Genomic DNA, 15,617 nt, shown 5'->3' on the forward strand with positions numbered 1-15,617 from the left:
CTGTATATTGTCACCCTGCTTATTTAACTTCTATGCAGAGTACATCATGAGAAACGCTGGACTGGAAGAAACACAAGCTGGAATCGACATTGCTGGAAGAAATATCAATAAACTGAGATATGCAGATGGCACCACTCTTATGGCAGAAAGTGAAGAGGAACTAAAAAGCCTCTTGATGAAAGTGAAAGTGGAGAGTGAAAAAGTTGGCTTAAAGCTCAACATTCAGAAAACGAAGATCATGGCCTCCGGTCCCATCACTTCATGGCAAATAGATGGGGAAACAGTGGAAACAGTGTCAGACTTTATTTTTTTGGGCTCCAAGATCACTGCAGATGGTGACTGCAGCCATGAAATTAAAAGACACTTACTCCTTGGAAGGAAAGTTATGTTCAGCCTAGATATTCAAAAGCATATTCAAAGGCAGAGACATTACTTTGCCAACAAAGGTCCGTCTAATCAAGGCCATGGTTTTTCCTGTGGTCATGTATGGATGTGAGAGTTGAACTGTGAAGAAGGCTGAGCGCCGAAGAATTGATGCTTTTGAACTGTTGGAGAAGACTCTCGAGAGTCCCTTGGACTGCAAGGAGATCCAACCAGTCCATTCTGAAGGAGATCAGCCCTGGGATTTCTTTGGAAGGAATGATGCTGAAGCTAAAACTCCAGTATTTTGGCCACCTTATGCAAAGAGTTGACTCATTGGAAAAGACTCTGATGCTGGGAGGGATTGGGGACAGGAGGAGAAGGGGACGACAGAGGATGAGATGGCTGGATGGCATCACTGACTCGATGGACATGAGTCTGAGTGAACTCCGGGAGTTGGTGATGGACAGGGAGGCCTGGCGTGCTGTGATTCATGGGGTCGCAAAGAGTTGGACACGACTGAGCGACTGAACTGAACTGAAGCAGAGAATAGTGGCTTTACCTTTTTATATATAAATGGGGATGAATTATTTTCTCCTTGCTAGCTAAAGTAGAATACCCGAGGGATTCTATTTTGTTTAACTTTTAAGCAGGAAAGAATAGATAGATTGTTTAGTATTCATCTCATTTTTAAATATGAATATATTCTTTAAGATTCTGGTTCTCTGTCTCTCAGTTTTTTTTTGTTCGTTTGGTTTAGAAGAGAGAAATTCTTCATGGACCCAGAGTGGTGGTAATGCTTATCAAATTTATATTGATAAAAACTATGTGATTACACTTCGTTTTTGATGTTCATCTAAAAGTTTAATAGCAGAACAGACATGGTGTTAGTCTCATTAACATTGCTTTCTCATACTTTGTTCTTCACTTTTTAATTCCCCAAAGGGATGAAAAATCTAGAAAAGTAATTTCTAATATCAATGGTTGCATGTTGTACTTTCACACAGGAATTAATGTTTAGAACAGCTAAAATAAAAAATGTTTTAGAGGCAACATGTCAGCTGCATCTCTATGAAAAACTTAAAGATTTACAGTACAGGTAAGAATACAACTACAAAGTGATTAATTTGTTATACTTTTGACATTTCTTTTGAATATCTAATAGTATTTAATATCATGTTACTGTAGATACAACCTCTACTAATTTAAATTTTTGCTTATTCTAGTTACCTTTTACATATTAGGTGGTGTGTGTGTGTGTATAGTGATTTAATGCAACTGCATCCAAATATATTTCTTTTCTAAGAGGGATATCGTAATAGTAAAATAGAATATATTAAGTAGTGAATCAACATGAAAAAAAAAGAATCAATGTGATTGATCGATTCTTTTATCAAAGTGTCCTATAAATATTTATTAAGTATCTACTGTATTCTAGAAACTGCGACTGTACTCATATAAGTCCTTTGTTTTGTATATAGTTAAATTATACTAGAAATTATCCTTTGACAGCATGTTAGTACTTTTGAAATCCTTGTCCTAAAGGGCATTTTATTCATATAAAATTATACAGCAGCTAGTGGTCACAAGAAAATTCTGACTTTTGGTTTAAAGTGGGCAGATCAGCTACTAAAAAAGAGCTTTGTGCAGAATAGTGATCACTTTTTATTGCATGGTAGAGGAGCCTCTAGATAAAAATATATTGCATACAATTATTTCATAATCTGGAAGTTTTTTCGAGATAAAGTTGACCATCATTTTAGAAGTGTGGATTTCCACAGAAGTTAATTATTTCTTAGTCGGTGATTTTTCAGGGCTTGGTTGCTCTGCCTCTGGGTCTTCTCTGCTCTGCTAAGAACAGTGAAGTGGAAATGGTTCAGGGTGTTATGACTTCTCTGAAAACCAGAGAGAATTAAAGCCACTTGTATTTTTTGTAGACATTCCGTAGGAAAAAGAAAACCTTAAACCAGTTACATGTTAACTAAGCACTTTGTGCTCAAGGTGAGTGATCCCAAACCCAGTCTTCTCTCCTGCTGTTGAGACATGTCATTAAGATAAGTGACAATATATTGCACTTGAAAACATGTGGGTTGTTTTCAAATATCTTTTGATACTGATTTCTAACCTAATTCCACATTGACAAGAGAACAGTCTATATGATTTCAGTACCTTTAGACCATGAAACTTTTGCACTTTGATTTATGTCCTTGGATATGTTTCAGTGTCTCCTAGATTATAGCCTATAGAAACTTGAAACGAATTTGTATCCTACTGTTGTGTGAAATTGTATAAATCTTAATTATGTTGAATTGGTTCATGGTACTTTTCAGTTCTACTATATCCTCCTCCTTTACTATATATTCATTCTATTAATTTTTAAGAGTTTGATATTGAAACTCCAACTAAAAATCTTAATTTGTCCAGTTAAAAAATAATTGTATATTATAGTGGAACTATAAAAAAAATAAGTGACAACAAGTAACACCAACTTAAATTTGATCTGTATTTAGTCTCAACTTAGGGGTGTGTGTGTGTGTGTGTGTGTGTGTGTGTGTGTATCTCTCCTCCTACTTGGCACAATTTGTACATTAGTCACAAACGAGATGATGATGTTATAAGAGAAGGAGATAGGTACCATGTTAAACAGTGAGCTTATTGAGATTAATGGACAGATTGAGACACTCTGGGTTTTGTTGACATTTTAATAACTGAATGGGCAAAATATGCTTACAATGATGTTTCATTCATACAGGCTTTCTCTTTGTGAAAAAGCTCTTGCTCAGTACCTGGAAACCAAGCGTTTGGCTTTCCCACGCTTCTATTTCATCTCTTCCACGGACTTACTTGACATTCTCTCAAAGGGAACTCAACCTAAACAGGTAATATTGATTTTGAAAGCCTTATATTGTCCTTTGGTAGCTAAGGAATGTCAGTTTCTCTATCATTGTCCAAATGCTACCTACCATGTGACATGGTCCAGGAGCCGGAAAATATGCAATAAAAATTCCTAATGTAGCAACAGAGAGATGTTGGCAGCAGTGCTAAAGGACCTGGGAAGGAAGACTACCTTATCCTCAGTGAAGGGACACTGTACAAATGTCTAGAAAGGAGAACACATGTACAAGGCTTGGAGCCCTGCAAGAAGTTAATGGAAGAAACACCAGTTCCAAATCCCCAGAACTGTGGGACAGTACTGGGGCTCCATTGCCTGGTTCACAGTTTTCTTGGGAAAGACTGGGTCACTGGGAACAAGATCATGGCACGTACCTTCTTTCAAAAACCTTGCCTCTGGGGTAACCCTTATAATTACTAAGCTAGGCTAGGCTTCAGTGCTGTTCAGGAGTGTATTTGTATAATTTCAGGCTCATCCTCCCACCCTCTAATTTTCTCCTATCCATTCAAAAATAAGGTAGCACCCATGACAGTAGGTAAAGCAAATAAAAGAGGCTGTAATCTTTTGTAATCTGAGAGCACAGATCAGAGACAAACTTTGTGCAAATCCCCAAGCTCTCCTTCCCCTAAACATTTAGAGGATATTGCTTTTCATTACATCTGTTCAGCTGTTCAGGATCTTAGAGTTGTTACAACTGACACAGGTTGTTGTTACAGCTGACTCCTGGGCTTGACCGTATATCACAGATTGTGCTTTACTTTTATAGGTTTGTCTCCATGTTCTTTCTCTAGAAATTTTTATGCCATTTTCTTTGGAATATGTGTCACCTCACTCTACAGTTTCCTGAATGCTGATGTCCTGTGGACACAGTATTTATCCTCATTATTTCTTTCTCATTCATTTGTCTGTTTTTAGTTGGAATATAATTGCTTTACAGTGTTTTAGTTTCTGCTGTACAACAGAGTGAGTTGGCTATAAGTACACATATATCCCCTCCCTCTTGGACCTTCCTCCCGCCCCACCCGCCAGTCCACTCATCTAGGTCATCACAGAGCATTGAGCTAGGCTCCCTGTGCTCTGCAGCAGGTTTCCCACTAGCATTTTACGTGTGGTGGTGTATATATGTCAAGCTTAATCTCCTGATGTCGCACCCTCCCCTTCCCCACCTGTGTCCGCATGGCTGTGCTCTTCATCTGCATCTCTGTTCCTGCCCTGCAGTAGGTTCAATGTACCATTTTTAAAGATTCCACTTACTTACATTAATATACAATATATGTCTTTCTCTTTCTTCACTCTGTCTGACAGTCTCTAGGCCCATCCACATATCTACAAATGACTCAGTTCTCTTTCTCTTTCTGACTGAGTAGTATTCCATTGTATATATGTATCACATCTTCTTTATCCATTCATCTGTTGATGGACATTTAGGTTGCTTCCATGTCTTGGCTACTGTCAACAGTGTTTCAGTGAACACTGGGGGGATCCATGTATCCTTTTGAATTATGATTGTCTCAGGGTACATGCCCAGGAGTGGGATTGCAGGATTGTATTTTAGTTCTATTTTAGTTTTTAATGTACCTCCATAGTGTTTTTCGTAGTTGTTGTACCTGTTTACATCCCCACCAACAGTATAGAAGGGCTGCCTTTTTTCTGCACCCTCTCTAGCGTTTATTGTTTGTAAACTTTTTGATGATGGCCATTCTGACCAGGTGAGGAGATACCTTGTTGTAGTTTTGATTTGCAGTTCTCTAAATGATTATGATGTCGAGCATCTTTTCGTGTGCCTCTTGGCCATCTGTATGTCCTTGCAGAAATGTTTATTTAGATCTTCCGCCCATTTTTTGATTGGGTTGTTTGTTTTGTTATTGAGCTGCATGAGCTATTTGTATATTTTGGAAAAAAAATCCTTTGTTTGCTTTTTTTTCAAATATTTTCTCCTGAGAGTTGTCTTTTTGGCTTGTTTATGGTTTCCTTTTTTCAGAAGCTTTTAAGTTTAACTAGGTTTAAATAAATAGTTTCATTTTTTGTTCATTTCATTTCTCTAGGAGGAGGATCAAAAAAATCTGTGATTTATGTCAAAGAATGTTCTTACTATGTTTTCCTCTAAGAGTTTTATAGTGTCTTGTGTTACACTTAGATCTTTAACCCGTATTGGGTTTATTTTGTGTATGGTGTTAGGTAGTGTTGTAATTTCATTCTCTTAGGAGTAGCTGTCCAGGTTTCCCAGCAACACTTACTGGAGAGACTGTTTTTTCCATTGTATGTTCTTGCCTCCTTTGTCATAGGTTAGGTGACCATAGGTGGATTTATTTTGGGGCTTTCTACCCTGTACCTCTGATGTCCTAGGGTGATGATATGAGATAAAGGGTGTCATATCCTATTCCAGGTATATGTTCCTGCTGCTGCTGCTGCTAAGTCGCTTCAGTCATGTCCGACTCTGTGCGACCCCATAGACGGCAGCCCACCAGGCTCCGCGTCCCTGGGATTCTCCAGGCAAGAACACTGGAGTGGGTTGCCATTTCCTTCTCCAATGCATGAAAGTGAAAAGTGAAAGTAAAGTTGCTCAGTCGTGTCCGACTCTTAGTGACCCCATGGACTGCAGCCCACCAGGCTCCTCCATCCATGGGATTTTCCAGGCAAGAGTACTGGAGTGGGGTGCCATTGCCTTCTCCTAAACACTTGAAAATTTGAAATACTTAGAATTCTGAATTTTAACTCTGTAATTTAGGTGCATAAATCTGTAAGTAAGAATATGTTTTTTTCTTTTATATTCTTTAAGCATAATAAACACATATGTGATGTTTTATTAACAGTATTACTTACCCAGAATATAGACATGAGACATTTTTATTTTTCTACAATTATTAATCTCAAATGTGCCCTGCTGAATCTCTTTACACTGAGTAGCAGATCCCTTTTTAACACCTTGGATAGGCACTGTAATGCTCCTGTCCCTTCTTCTTGTTAATAATTAAAGAAACCGAAAGCAACTCAGCGAGATCTAGTTTAAAATTCCAAGCTCACCTCTGTGTCAGGACCAGTTTTTTGCATAAAGAACCTGGAGATGAGATCTTTTATTTCTCCTCCCTACTGATTTATTTTGGGCAGGAGTGGGGGAAGGGTGTCATCTGTCAGTCATCGCCCTTTCTCAATGCATATTCCTGCTTCTCTGTTCAGCAGTGGCTGTTGACCTTGCCCCTTGACAGCCAGTACCCACATCTGGGTCTCTTGTGGAACAGGAGCAAGTCCTCAGGACAGGGGAACTTCCCACGGGTGTACACGCAGAGCCAAGTCCGTCTCAGGGCTTCTAGTTCTTGCCCTTGTCAGTGTAGTCAGTCATCTGTTACATCTTGTTCCTCCTTTCCACCTAAACAGATGTGCGAAGTAGGGACATGTCACAGATTCACCTGCTGCAGGCGCCCATGGATTCTGTGAGTGGTTCTCCAACTCCACTCACTGGACAAATTAAAGGGCAGAGGTTGGGGAAACAGTCCTCCACCTTGAAGCCCCACGAGGAGTGAGGAAAAGTCAGAGCATCCCCCTCTGGGCTGATAACTCACGGGTGTGAGGATGGTCGTCTCTCTCTCCCCACCTCCCTGCTGTGCTTTCCCAGAAGGGGTGTGTGGAGGCAGATGATGGTAAGTTGTTGAGATGTGTCTTGTCAAGGGACCAACTTGTCCTAATATCTGTCTGCTCTCTTCAGAGCATGTGCGTGCCCAGTGCCTCTCTGTCCTTAATTGAAGTCCTAGGCAGGTGCTAGAGGAGCAGATGACTCAGCATACACTTGTCACCCATTCTGTGTCCTTTCAAATCATCAAAAAGTGCTTCGTGCGTTAGACATGCTTGTTGGCTGACAGGTATATGTATCCCTGATGCCAACTACTGTTTTTCCACATCCTTCCTCAATTATAGGATGAGGTTTTGCTTTTTTTAAAAAGTAAACTTTAAAGATGTGCCTTTAAAATAATTCTTTTTATCTTCACAGTATCACTTCAGTGCTTTAGAGTGTTATCTTTCATATCACTGTGATTCGACAAGTCTTCTTGTCTGCTTCATTCACAGCATTTGAATTGTAAGTTCTAAACCCCTGAACCTCAGGTACATTTCTCAGTGCTAGTAACACTCTTTAATGTAGGACTAGTAATGCCAGGCATTAAAAAGATCTTAAATTTTAATGTAGCTGAATATTAAAGTCACAGCAGAGGGAGTCTCCAGAATGGCTCACAGCCATGCTAATAAGTACCAGCCGTGGTGCCGTCTATACCATATCAACAAGAGGAGGTCGGATATTTCTGCTTACTAGCTGAATGGGTCTGTCTGACTATGTAGCTCCAGGGTAAATGCAGTTTACAGTTCTCCTGACCTGCCAGCTTTGAAATGATTCGATTTTTGAAACATTTTGAAATTTGAGGTACACTATTTCAAATTTGCTCAAAATTTGACTTCATTCAGATCTTTTTGTTCCAAGATTAAACGTTAAACAATTCAATTTCATATCAAATGTCGTCACACTTTTAGGAAAGGGTCCTTATTAGGGAAAGGTTTTAGCTGCCCCTGAGGTGCGAGTACCATCAGGGAGTGACCTGGGGCAGAGGATTGAAAAAGTGCTAAGGATGAGTTGAGTCGTCTTGAGCCACAGTCAGCTTCTTTCCCTACAGTGTTTCTGCAAAGTCAAGGTGTGATCTTCAACTCTTGGTCACTTACCGTGGAAGAGTTAATGCTTATGGCTGTTATGCCAAAGGGCCTAGCCTTGCTGCACTCTTTCATTATCAGAATCAGTTTCAGGCCACCAGACACAGCTTGTCCATCTCTGCCTTTTGTGCTAACATCCTGAATGTGCTCCCTGTAGTGTGACAGACATAACGTGGCAACGGCCACTTACAGGATAACAATGCAATGGCCCTTTGTGGGCAGATGACTCATGTTGACATCTTGTGAATGACTTGAATTCTTCAGGTTCCCCTCCTCCACCCACTACACTCAATTTAAGAGTGTTGGTCTGAGGGAGGGTTTCTGCAGTTGATGTGGAATTTGATCAGCCTGAACACATCAGGTCGGGGAGGGCTGATATTACTACATCCTGCATTTTGTAAGCAGAAATGCCCAATTTAAGGTACTTCAGTTGGAATGTCAGAGTGACAACGTCAGTGCATCTAAAATGCCTTCAGTGGTTTTTAGCTCTCAGTAAGTTTGGTTAAGGTCAAGTTTTAAAGATTTTCTCCTATAATTCATCCTGACTTCCCAGTCTCATAGACTATCTCAAGGACTGAGGTTAGGGCTGTGCCATGTAACTTAAGTGGTCAGAAATTTCTGGTGGTTGCTTGTGGAAACACGAACTTAGAGGTGTCCTTGCAGGATTAATGGACATGGAGTAGTAATTATGCAGTTGCACGTGATTCAGTATTAACATTTTGTGATTCTTCTCCTGCTTAGAAAAACATCCTTTTGTATTTTTCAAGTAAAGCAAGTATAGTGGTTAAAGTCAGCCTGGGTAACATCAGTTGCCCTGGGGTGCCCTCCCAGGTTGTAATACAGTGTCTAAAAATAGCAGACAACCAGTTTTTAGCCACTGGTTCCTTACGACCTGAAAGATCTTTCTGTCCTGGAAGAGTTGGCATGTTTTCTCTTCCTTCATCTTCTATGTGATGATGAGTGAAAACTTCCCCATGTTGGAGCTATACTATAGAAAGACACACTTTCTATGTGATCAGCCTCATTTGTGTTGCATGACAGAGGCAGCCATGGACCACATGTGGCTAATGGGCACTTGAAATGTGACAACTGAGAAACTGAATGTTTAACTACAATGTGTTAGAATTGATCTTTGATTCAGTTATTGGAAAACATAAATTTGAAACAACTTGAGTGTGAATCTACTTTCTCAACTGCGTATCTTATGAAACACAGAGACAGATCAAGTATGTCTGATGAAGAATCCAAACTGAGATAAGCTATAAATGCAAAATATGCACCTGGTTTAAAAGACTTGAAGAATGTAAAATATCTCATTAGTACCTCTTATATTAATTATATATTGAAGTGACAATACTTTGGATATACTAGGTCAAATAAAGCACATTAGAATTAATTTTGCCTGTTTCTTTTTACCTGTTTTAATGTGACTACCAGAAAGCCACTGCTATGGCAGTTGAGGCCACAATTTTCTAAATGACAAGATCAGGAAATGTACATACTCAGAAATGTTGAATGTTTGCATCAAAAATATCCTTCATGGCATAAGACCAAATCTATGTAAGAAGAAATCTGCCAACTTGTCTTTTGAGAAGTCCCCAAATTGCAGTATGAGGCAGATGGCACTCAACTGATACCCTTAATAGTCTGTCAATATTGGCACTTGCACAGGTGCTTGTGAGAAATGGGCTTAGTATTAGGTAATAAAAAGGACTTCTGGATCTTAAAGGGGCAAATGTCTAAAACCCCGCATCCTCACAAGCACAGTATATTTCTGGATAATGCTTCCATTTGGTTATTTCTGCGATAGAGTGAAGGTGCCTCAGGATCTGAATCTCAGGAGTCAGGGTGATGCAGCTCAACAGTCACTAATGGTGAGTCACAGCCTTCTTGACAAGGCTTAGTCCTCCTGAGACAGTAAAGAGAGGGACTTTGCTGGCAGTCCAGTGGTTAGGGCTCCACGCTTCCACTGCAGGGAGCACGGGTTTGATCTGTGGTTAGGGAACTAAGATCCCCCAAGCCATGTGACACAGCCAAAAATAACATAAAATAAACTAGTATGTCTTAGACAATCAAGAGTAAAAAGGTTGAAGATGCAAGTAGTTAGCCACATGTAAGAGTGAATGAGTTTTAGCTGAGATAAAAACGATTCCAACTTTTCTATAGGGAGTAGAAGGTTGGAGGGCTCGTAGGTACCTGCAGTGGAGGGAGGCGGTTGTCCTTGAGTTTAGGTTGGGGCTGAGGATGGAATAAAGGAAGAGGCGGGAAAAGAAAACGAGCACAGAAGATGGTCATGGTTTTGACTACCTTGCCATTACCTATGGAAGCTGTTTGTCTAAGTGTAGTTTATTATAGAAATTGCCAGTGAGAATAGCTCCACTTGTATGCATGCACGCATGCTTAGTCACTTCAGTCATGTCCAACTCTTTGTGATCCCATGGACTGTAGCCCACCAGGCTCCTCTGTCCATGGGGTTTCCCAGGCAAGGATACTGAAGTGGATTGCCAGTGTTACTTAGGACTGTGTCACATTTCAAATGGATGCCTTTGTATAAAGGTGGCCTGGTACTCAAATGACTTAGGCATTTATGTGTGTGACAAGAAAATAGACAATCAGTTTATAAATAAAATCATAAATTATATATCCAGTAGGGATTGTCCTTGATCATACTTGCAAAATGGTTACCATATGGTTAACTACAGGTTATGTAACAACATATGTATTTTTTTTTTCATTTTACTAATATGTTGCCACTGCTTAGAATTCTGTTGGAGCTCTTTTATTGGAATTCCTTCCACAGCCAGTTGATAAGTTACACAAAATCAGGGTTATTAGAATGCAGGATTAAAATACCGCTTAATGTAACAAGATAAAAACTGCCTTATAAATTCGGGATCCCACTGCTAAAGTCTTCGGCTTTGCTGTGGAATTAAAACGCCTGATCCTGGCCTTTGTTTGCTGTCAGGTTGTTCAGCCCCAACTTAAATTCAGCGGGCAGGGTTTCTGGCTCTAAAACGGTAGCTTTTTTATACAAATGGAGTGTAATTGCTTTACAAGTTGCATTCGTTTCTACTGTACAGTGAAGTGAATCAGCTATACATTGTACATATATTCCCTCCGTCTTAGACTTTTCTCCCACCCCTCCCCTGTCCCGCCCACCTAGGTCATCACAGAGACCTGAGCTGGGCTCTCAGGTTGCCACTGTGTGACTATGGTGGTGTATGTATGTCAGTTTTAATCTGCCAGTTCACCCCACCCTCCCCTTTCCCACCTGCATCCACATGTCCATTCTTCGTGTCTGTGTCTCTATTCCTGTCCTGCAAATAGGTTCATCTGCACCATTTTTCTAGATTCTACATACATACCTTAATATATGATATTTGATTTTCTTTCTGACTTCACTCTGTATGACACTTTAGGAACATCCACAGTGCTACAAATGACCCAATTTCATTTCTTTTTATGGCTGCTTAATATTGTGTTGTATATATGTACTGCATCTTCTTTATCCCTTTATCTGTTGATGGACATTTAGGTTGCTTCCATGTCTTGACTGTTGTAAATAGTGTTGCAATGAACACTGGGGGTGCATGTATCTATTTGAATTATGTTTTTCTCAGGGTATGTGCCCAGGAGTGGGGTTGAAGAGTTGTACTGTAATTCTCTGTTTAGTTTTTTTCTTTTTTTTTTAACTGTATCTCCATACTGTAGCTCTTCATAGTGGTCATACCAGCTTACATTCCTACCAACAGTGTAGGAAGGTTCCATTTTCTCTATACCCTCTCCAGCATTTATTGTTTGTAGAATTTTTGATGATGGCCATTTTGACTGGTATAAAGTGATAGCTCATTATAGTTTTGATTTGCATTTCTCTAATAATTAGCGATACTGAGCACCTTTTCATATGCTTTTTGAACATGTATCTTCATTGGAAAAATGTCTATTTAGATCTTCTGACCTTTTTTGATTATTTTTTGAACATAGAGCTGCATGAGCTGTGTATATTTTGGAGATTAATCCCTGGTGGGTTACGTTGTTGGCCAACATTTTCTCCCGTTCTGTGGGTTCTCTTTTTGTTGCGTTGATGGTTTCCTTTACTGTGCAAAAGTCTTTAAGTTTAATTAGGTCTCATTTGTTTATTTTTGTTTTTATTTTTATTACTCTAGGGGGTAGATCCAAAAAGATATTGCTGCAATTTATGTCGGGGAGTGTTCTGCCTATGTTTTCCTCTAAGAGTTTTATCAGATCAGATCAGATCAGTCGCTCAGTCGTGTCCGACTCTTTGCGACCCCATGAATCGCAGCACGCCAGGCATCCCTGTCCATCACCAACTCCCGGAGTTCTCCAGTAGCATATTGGGCACCTATTGACCTGGGGAGTTTCTCTTTCAGTATCCTATCATTTTGCCTTTTCATACTGTTCATGGAGTTCTCAAGGCAAGAATACTGAGGTGGTTTGCCATTCCCTTCTCCAGCGGACCACATTCTGTCAGATCTCTCCACCATGACCCGCCCATCTTGGGTTGCCCCACGGGCATGGCTTAGTTTCATTGAGTTAGACAAGGCTGTGGTCCTAGTGTGATTAGCCTTACATTTACGTCTTTGATCCATTTTAAGTTTACTTTTGTGTATGGTGTTAGAGAATGTTCTAATTTCATTCTTCTACATGCAACTGTACAGTTTTCGCAGCACCACTTACTGAAGAGACTGTCTTTTCTCCATTATGTACTCTTGCCTCGTTTGTCATGGATTAGTTGACCGTAGGTGCATGGATTTATCTCTGAACTTCCTATTCAGTTCCATTGCTCTTCATTTCTCTTTTTGTGCCAACACTGTACTGTTCTGATTACTGTAGCTTTGCAGTATAGTCTGAAGTCAAGGGCCTATTTCCCCCAGCTCCATTTTTCTTTCTCAGGATTGCTTTGGCTATTCTGTGTCTTACGTGTTTCCATACAAATTAAAAACAAAAAGTTGTTCTAGTTTTGTGAAAAGTACCATTGGTAAATTGATAGGGATTGCATTGAATCTGTAGATTGCCATGGGTAGTACAGTCATTTTGACAACATTGATTCTTCCAATCCAAGAACATGGTATATCTTTCCATCTGTTTGTGTCATCTTTGATTTCTTTCTTCAGTGTCATATAGTTTTCATAGTAGCGGTCTTTTGCCTCTAGGTAGGTTTGTTTATAGGTATTTTATTCTTTTTGATGTTGTGATAAAAAAGGGATTGTTACCTTAATTTCTCTTTCTGATATTTTGTTATTAATATATAGGAATACAAGAGATTTCTGTGTATTAATTCTTTTTTTTGCTGCACCATTTGGCTTGCAGGATTTTAGTTCCCCTGCCAGGGTTTGAACCCATACCCTTGGTAGTAAAAGCTGGGAGTCCCCTCTACTGGACCACCACGGGATTCCCTTAATTTTGTATCCTGCACCTTTACTGAATTCGGTGATATATTCTAGTAGTTTTCTGATAGCATCGTTAGGGTTTTCTATGTAGAGTGTCATGTTTTCTGGCAGTTTTACTTCTTTTCCAATTTGGATTCCTTTTATTTGTTTATTTTTTTCTTCTCTGACTGCCATGGCTAGGACTTGCAAAACTATGTGGAATAAAAGTGATGGCAGTAGACACCTATTATTCCTGATCTTAGAGGGGATGCTTTCAGCTTTTCACTGTTGAGAATGATGTTAGCTGTGAGTTTGTTGTATATGGCCTTTATTATGTAATGTCCATTTTTGAGAGGAGGGACTAGTGACTGACATGGACCATGAGGAGTTTTTTGGGTACAGATACATTCAGTTTCTTAATTGTCTCAGTGTTTACAAGAGTTTTTTTCACTTTGCTAAAATTTATTAAGCTGTACACACAGGATTTTTTTCACTTTTATCTGTATACACATATTTTAAAAGGTTATTTGAAAACTCAGTTTGTGTTGTCAGCACACTTATATACATTTATATACACATGCTAAAAATGTTTAGGAAGAAATACAGAATCAGCATTGATAATATAGTTATATCCAAGTTATATTAATAAATGCAAAATCAAATGGCAAAATAGTATATATACTATGATTTTAGTTTTGGTGAAAGCAAACCAGGTAATATCTGATACCTAATATTAGCTATAATGGTTTACAAAATTTATTAAAAAAAAAACTAATATAATCTTTGCTGGGAAAGAATGAGGACAAGAGGAGAAGGGTGCAACAGAGAATGAGATGGTTGGATGGCATCACTGACTCAGTGGACACGAGGTTGAGCAAACTCTGGGAGATAATGAAGGATGGGGAAGTCTGGAATGCTACAATTCATGGAGTCACAAAGAGTTGAACATAACTTAGCGACTGAACAACAACAAATATAGTTTTTCTGAATTATATAATTGCATGTTCACTACTGAAAGTTTGAAAAATATAGAAATATAGAAGATCAGAATGTTATTAGCTTACTCCTTGATGCTATATTTGAGTGATTATGGTGGTTTTTTTTTTTATGTGTTTGTATAGGTCAGAACATTATATTTAATAAAAATTGAAATATTCTTCTACAACATGATGTTTAATGTCCATAGAAGTTATCATTGTATGAAAGTGCTATAGCTGATTAAACCTATTCCTAAAAGTTTTTTTGCATATTTAGACTTCAAACAATGATATGTGTCCATGTACTGTATACTGAGTATTATTAAAAATATAAAACACTCCAACAAACTATTCAACATTTTGGCAGGCTTAAATTTTTGTACATGTAAAAGTAATAGACTCATTTTTCTCTTGTTCCAGAGGATAATATTCACAATAGATAAGACTGCTTACATTTTGGACGTTATATACTTCTCACAAATACTATCATGAGTATTACCATCATTATGAATAAATGAGTTAATTACTATGTATGTGTGAACTCTGAGGTGTTCACCATGCCAGGAGTGACATTAGAACTTTGTGTCTATTTTACCTCTGTTAATCAGCAGCAGCATCTTTCATAGATGGGCAAATATGCAATGAAATATAAGCAAAAAGCAATGGGGAAAGCTTTGAGAATGTATGATAGCCATACAGAGAAGTTAGTACATAGCAATACATGGAAACTATGCATAGACACATATTAGAAGCTACATAATTTCATTTTCTTCCCTTTGTTCTCTAGGTGAACATAGAGTAGACTGTTGACCTGATCATTGTATTAGTTTTCATTTTAAATTATAAAATTACTGAGATGAGTAGTTTTTTTTTTACTTTATTTACAGACAGATAAATGAAAGTTCTTGGCAGTTCTCCTTGTGCAGAAATCTTAAAAATATCAATTTCAGTTATCAAGGATTGATTATATAACTCCATTTCCCCCAATAACATGGTTCACATTTCACATACTATGGTGTGTTCACTATGACTGATCTTGAGAAGCACAGACTTAATTGCTGGTTCCTCAGTCCACAAAAATCACCACGTGAATGACAGATGTGCATCTTGACACATGGTCAGTAATGTCACACTTTTCAAAGTCTGTCTGTGGTTGGCCATCACACATTTGCTGTTCACTTCTCACGTAGTCAGCAGAGAACATAGTGTGCTGCAAATTTGTCCCCAGAGAAGAACCCACCTGATATTTTATAAAAATACACCAGAGGGATGGTATGGGGAGGGAGGTGGGGGGGAGGGGTCAGG

The 15,617-nt window shown here is 38.8% G+C and overlaps 1 protein-coding gene across 11 annotated transcripts in view; it reads left to right on the forward strand.

Moving 5' to 3' along the window:
• Positions 1-15,617, forward strand: part of DNAH11 (dynein axonemal heavy chain 11) — a 367,742-nt gene that overhangs the window by 82,238 nt on the left and 269,887 nt on the right. For 9 of the 11 annotated variants that reach the window (XR_008717731.1, XR_008717733.1, XM_055589961.1 and 6 more), the window contains 2 exons: positions 1,368-1,459; positions 3,113-3,239. Coding sequence is in view for 9 of the 11 variants with exons in the window: in XM_055589961.1 (XP_055445936.1) it covers positions 1,368-1,459; positions 3,113-3,239 (219 nt within the window). In the remaining 2 variants the exon portion in view is untranslated. Of the gene's footprint in view, positions 1-1,367; positions 1,460-3,112; positions 3,240-5,802; positions 6,892-15,617 lie in introns of those variants that run through there. The other 2 variants (XM_055589968.1, XM_055589969.1) reach the window with 2 other exon arrangements.

The sequence above is a fragment of the Bubalus kerabau genome, chromosome 8, assembly GCF_029407905.1.
Source record: "Bubalus kerabau isolate K-KA32 ecotype Philippines breed swamp buffalo chromosome 8, PCC_UOA_SB_1v2, whole genome shotgun sequence".
In the NCBI taxonomy this organism is placed as follows: domain Eukaryota; kingdom Metazoa; phylum Chordata; class Mammalia; order Artiodactyla; family Bovidae; genus Bubalus; species Bubalus kerabau.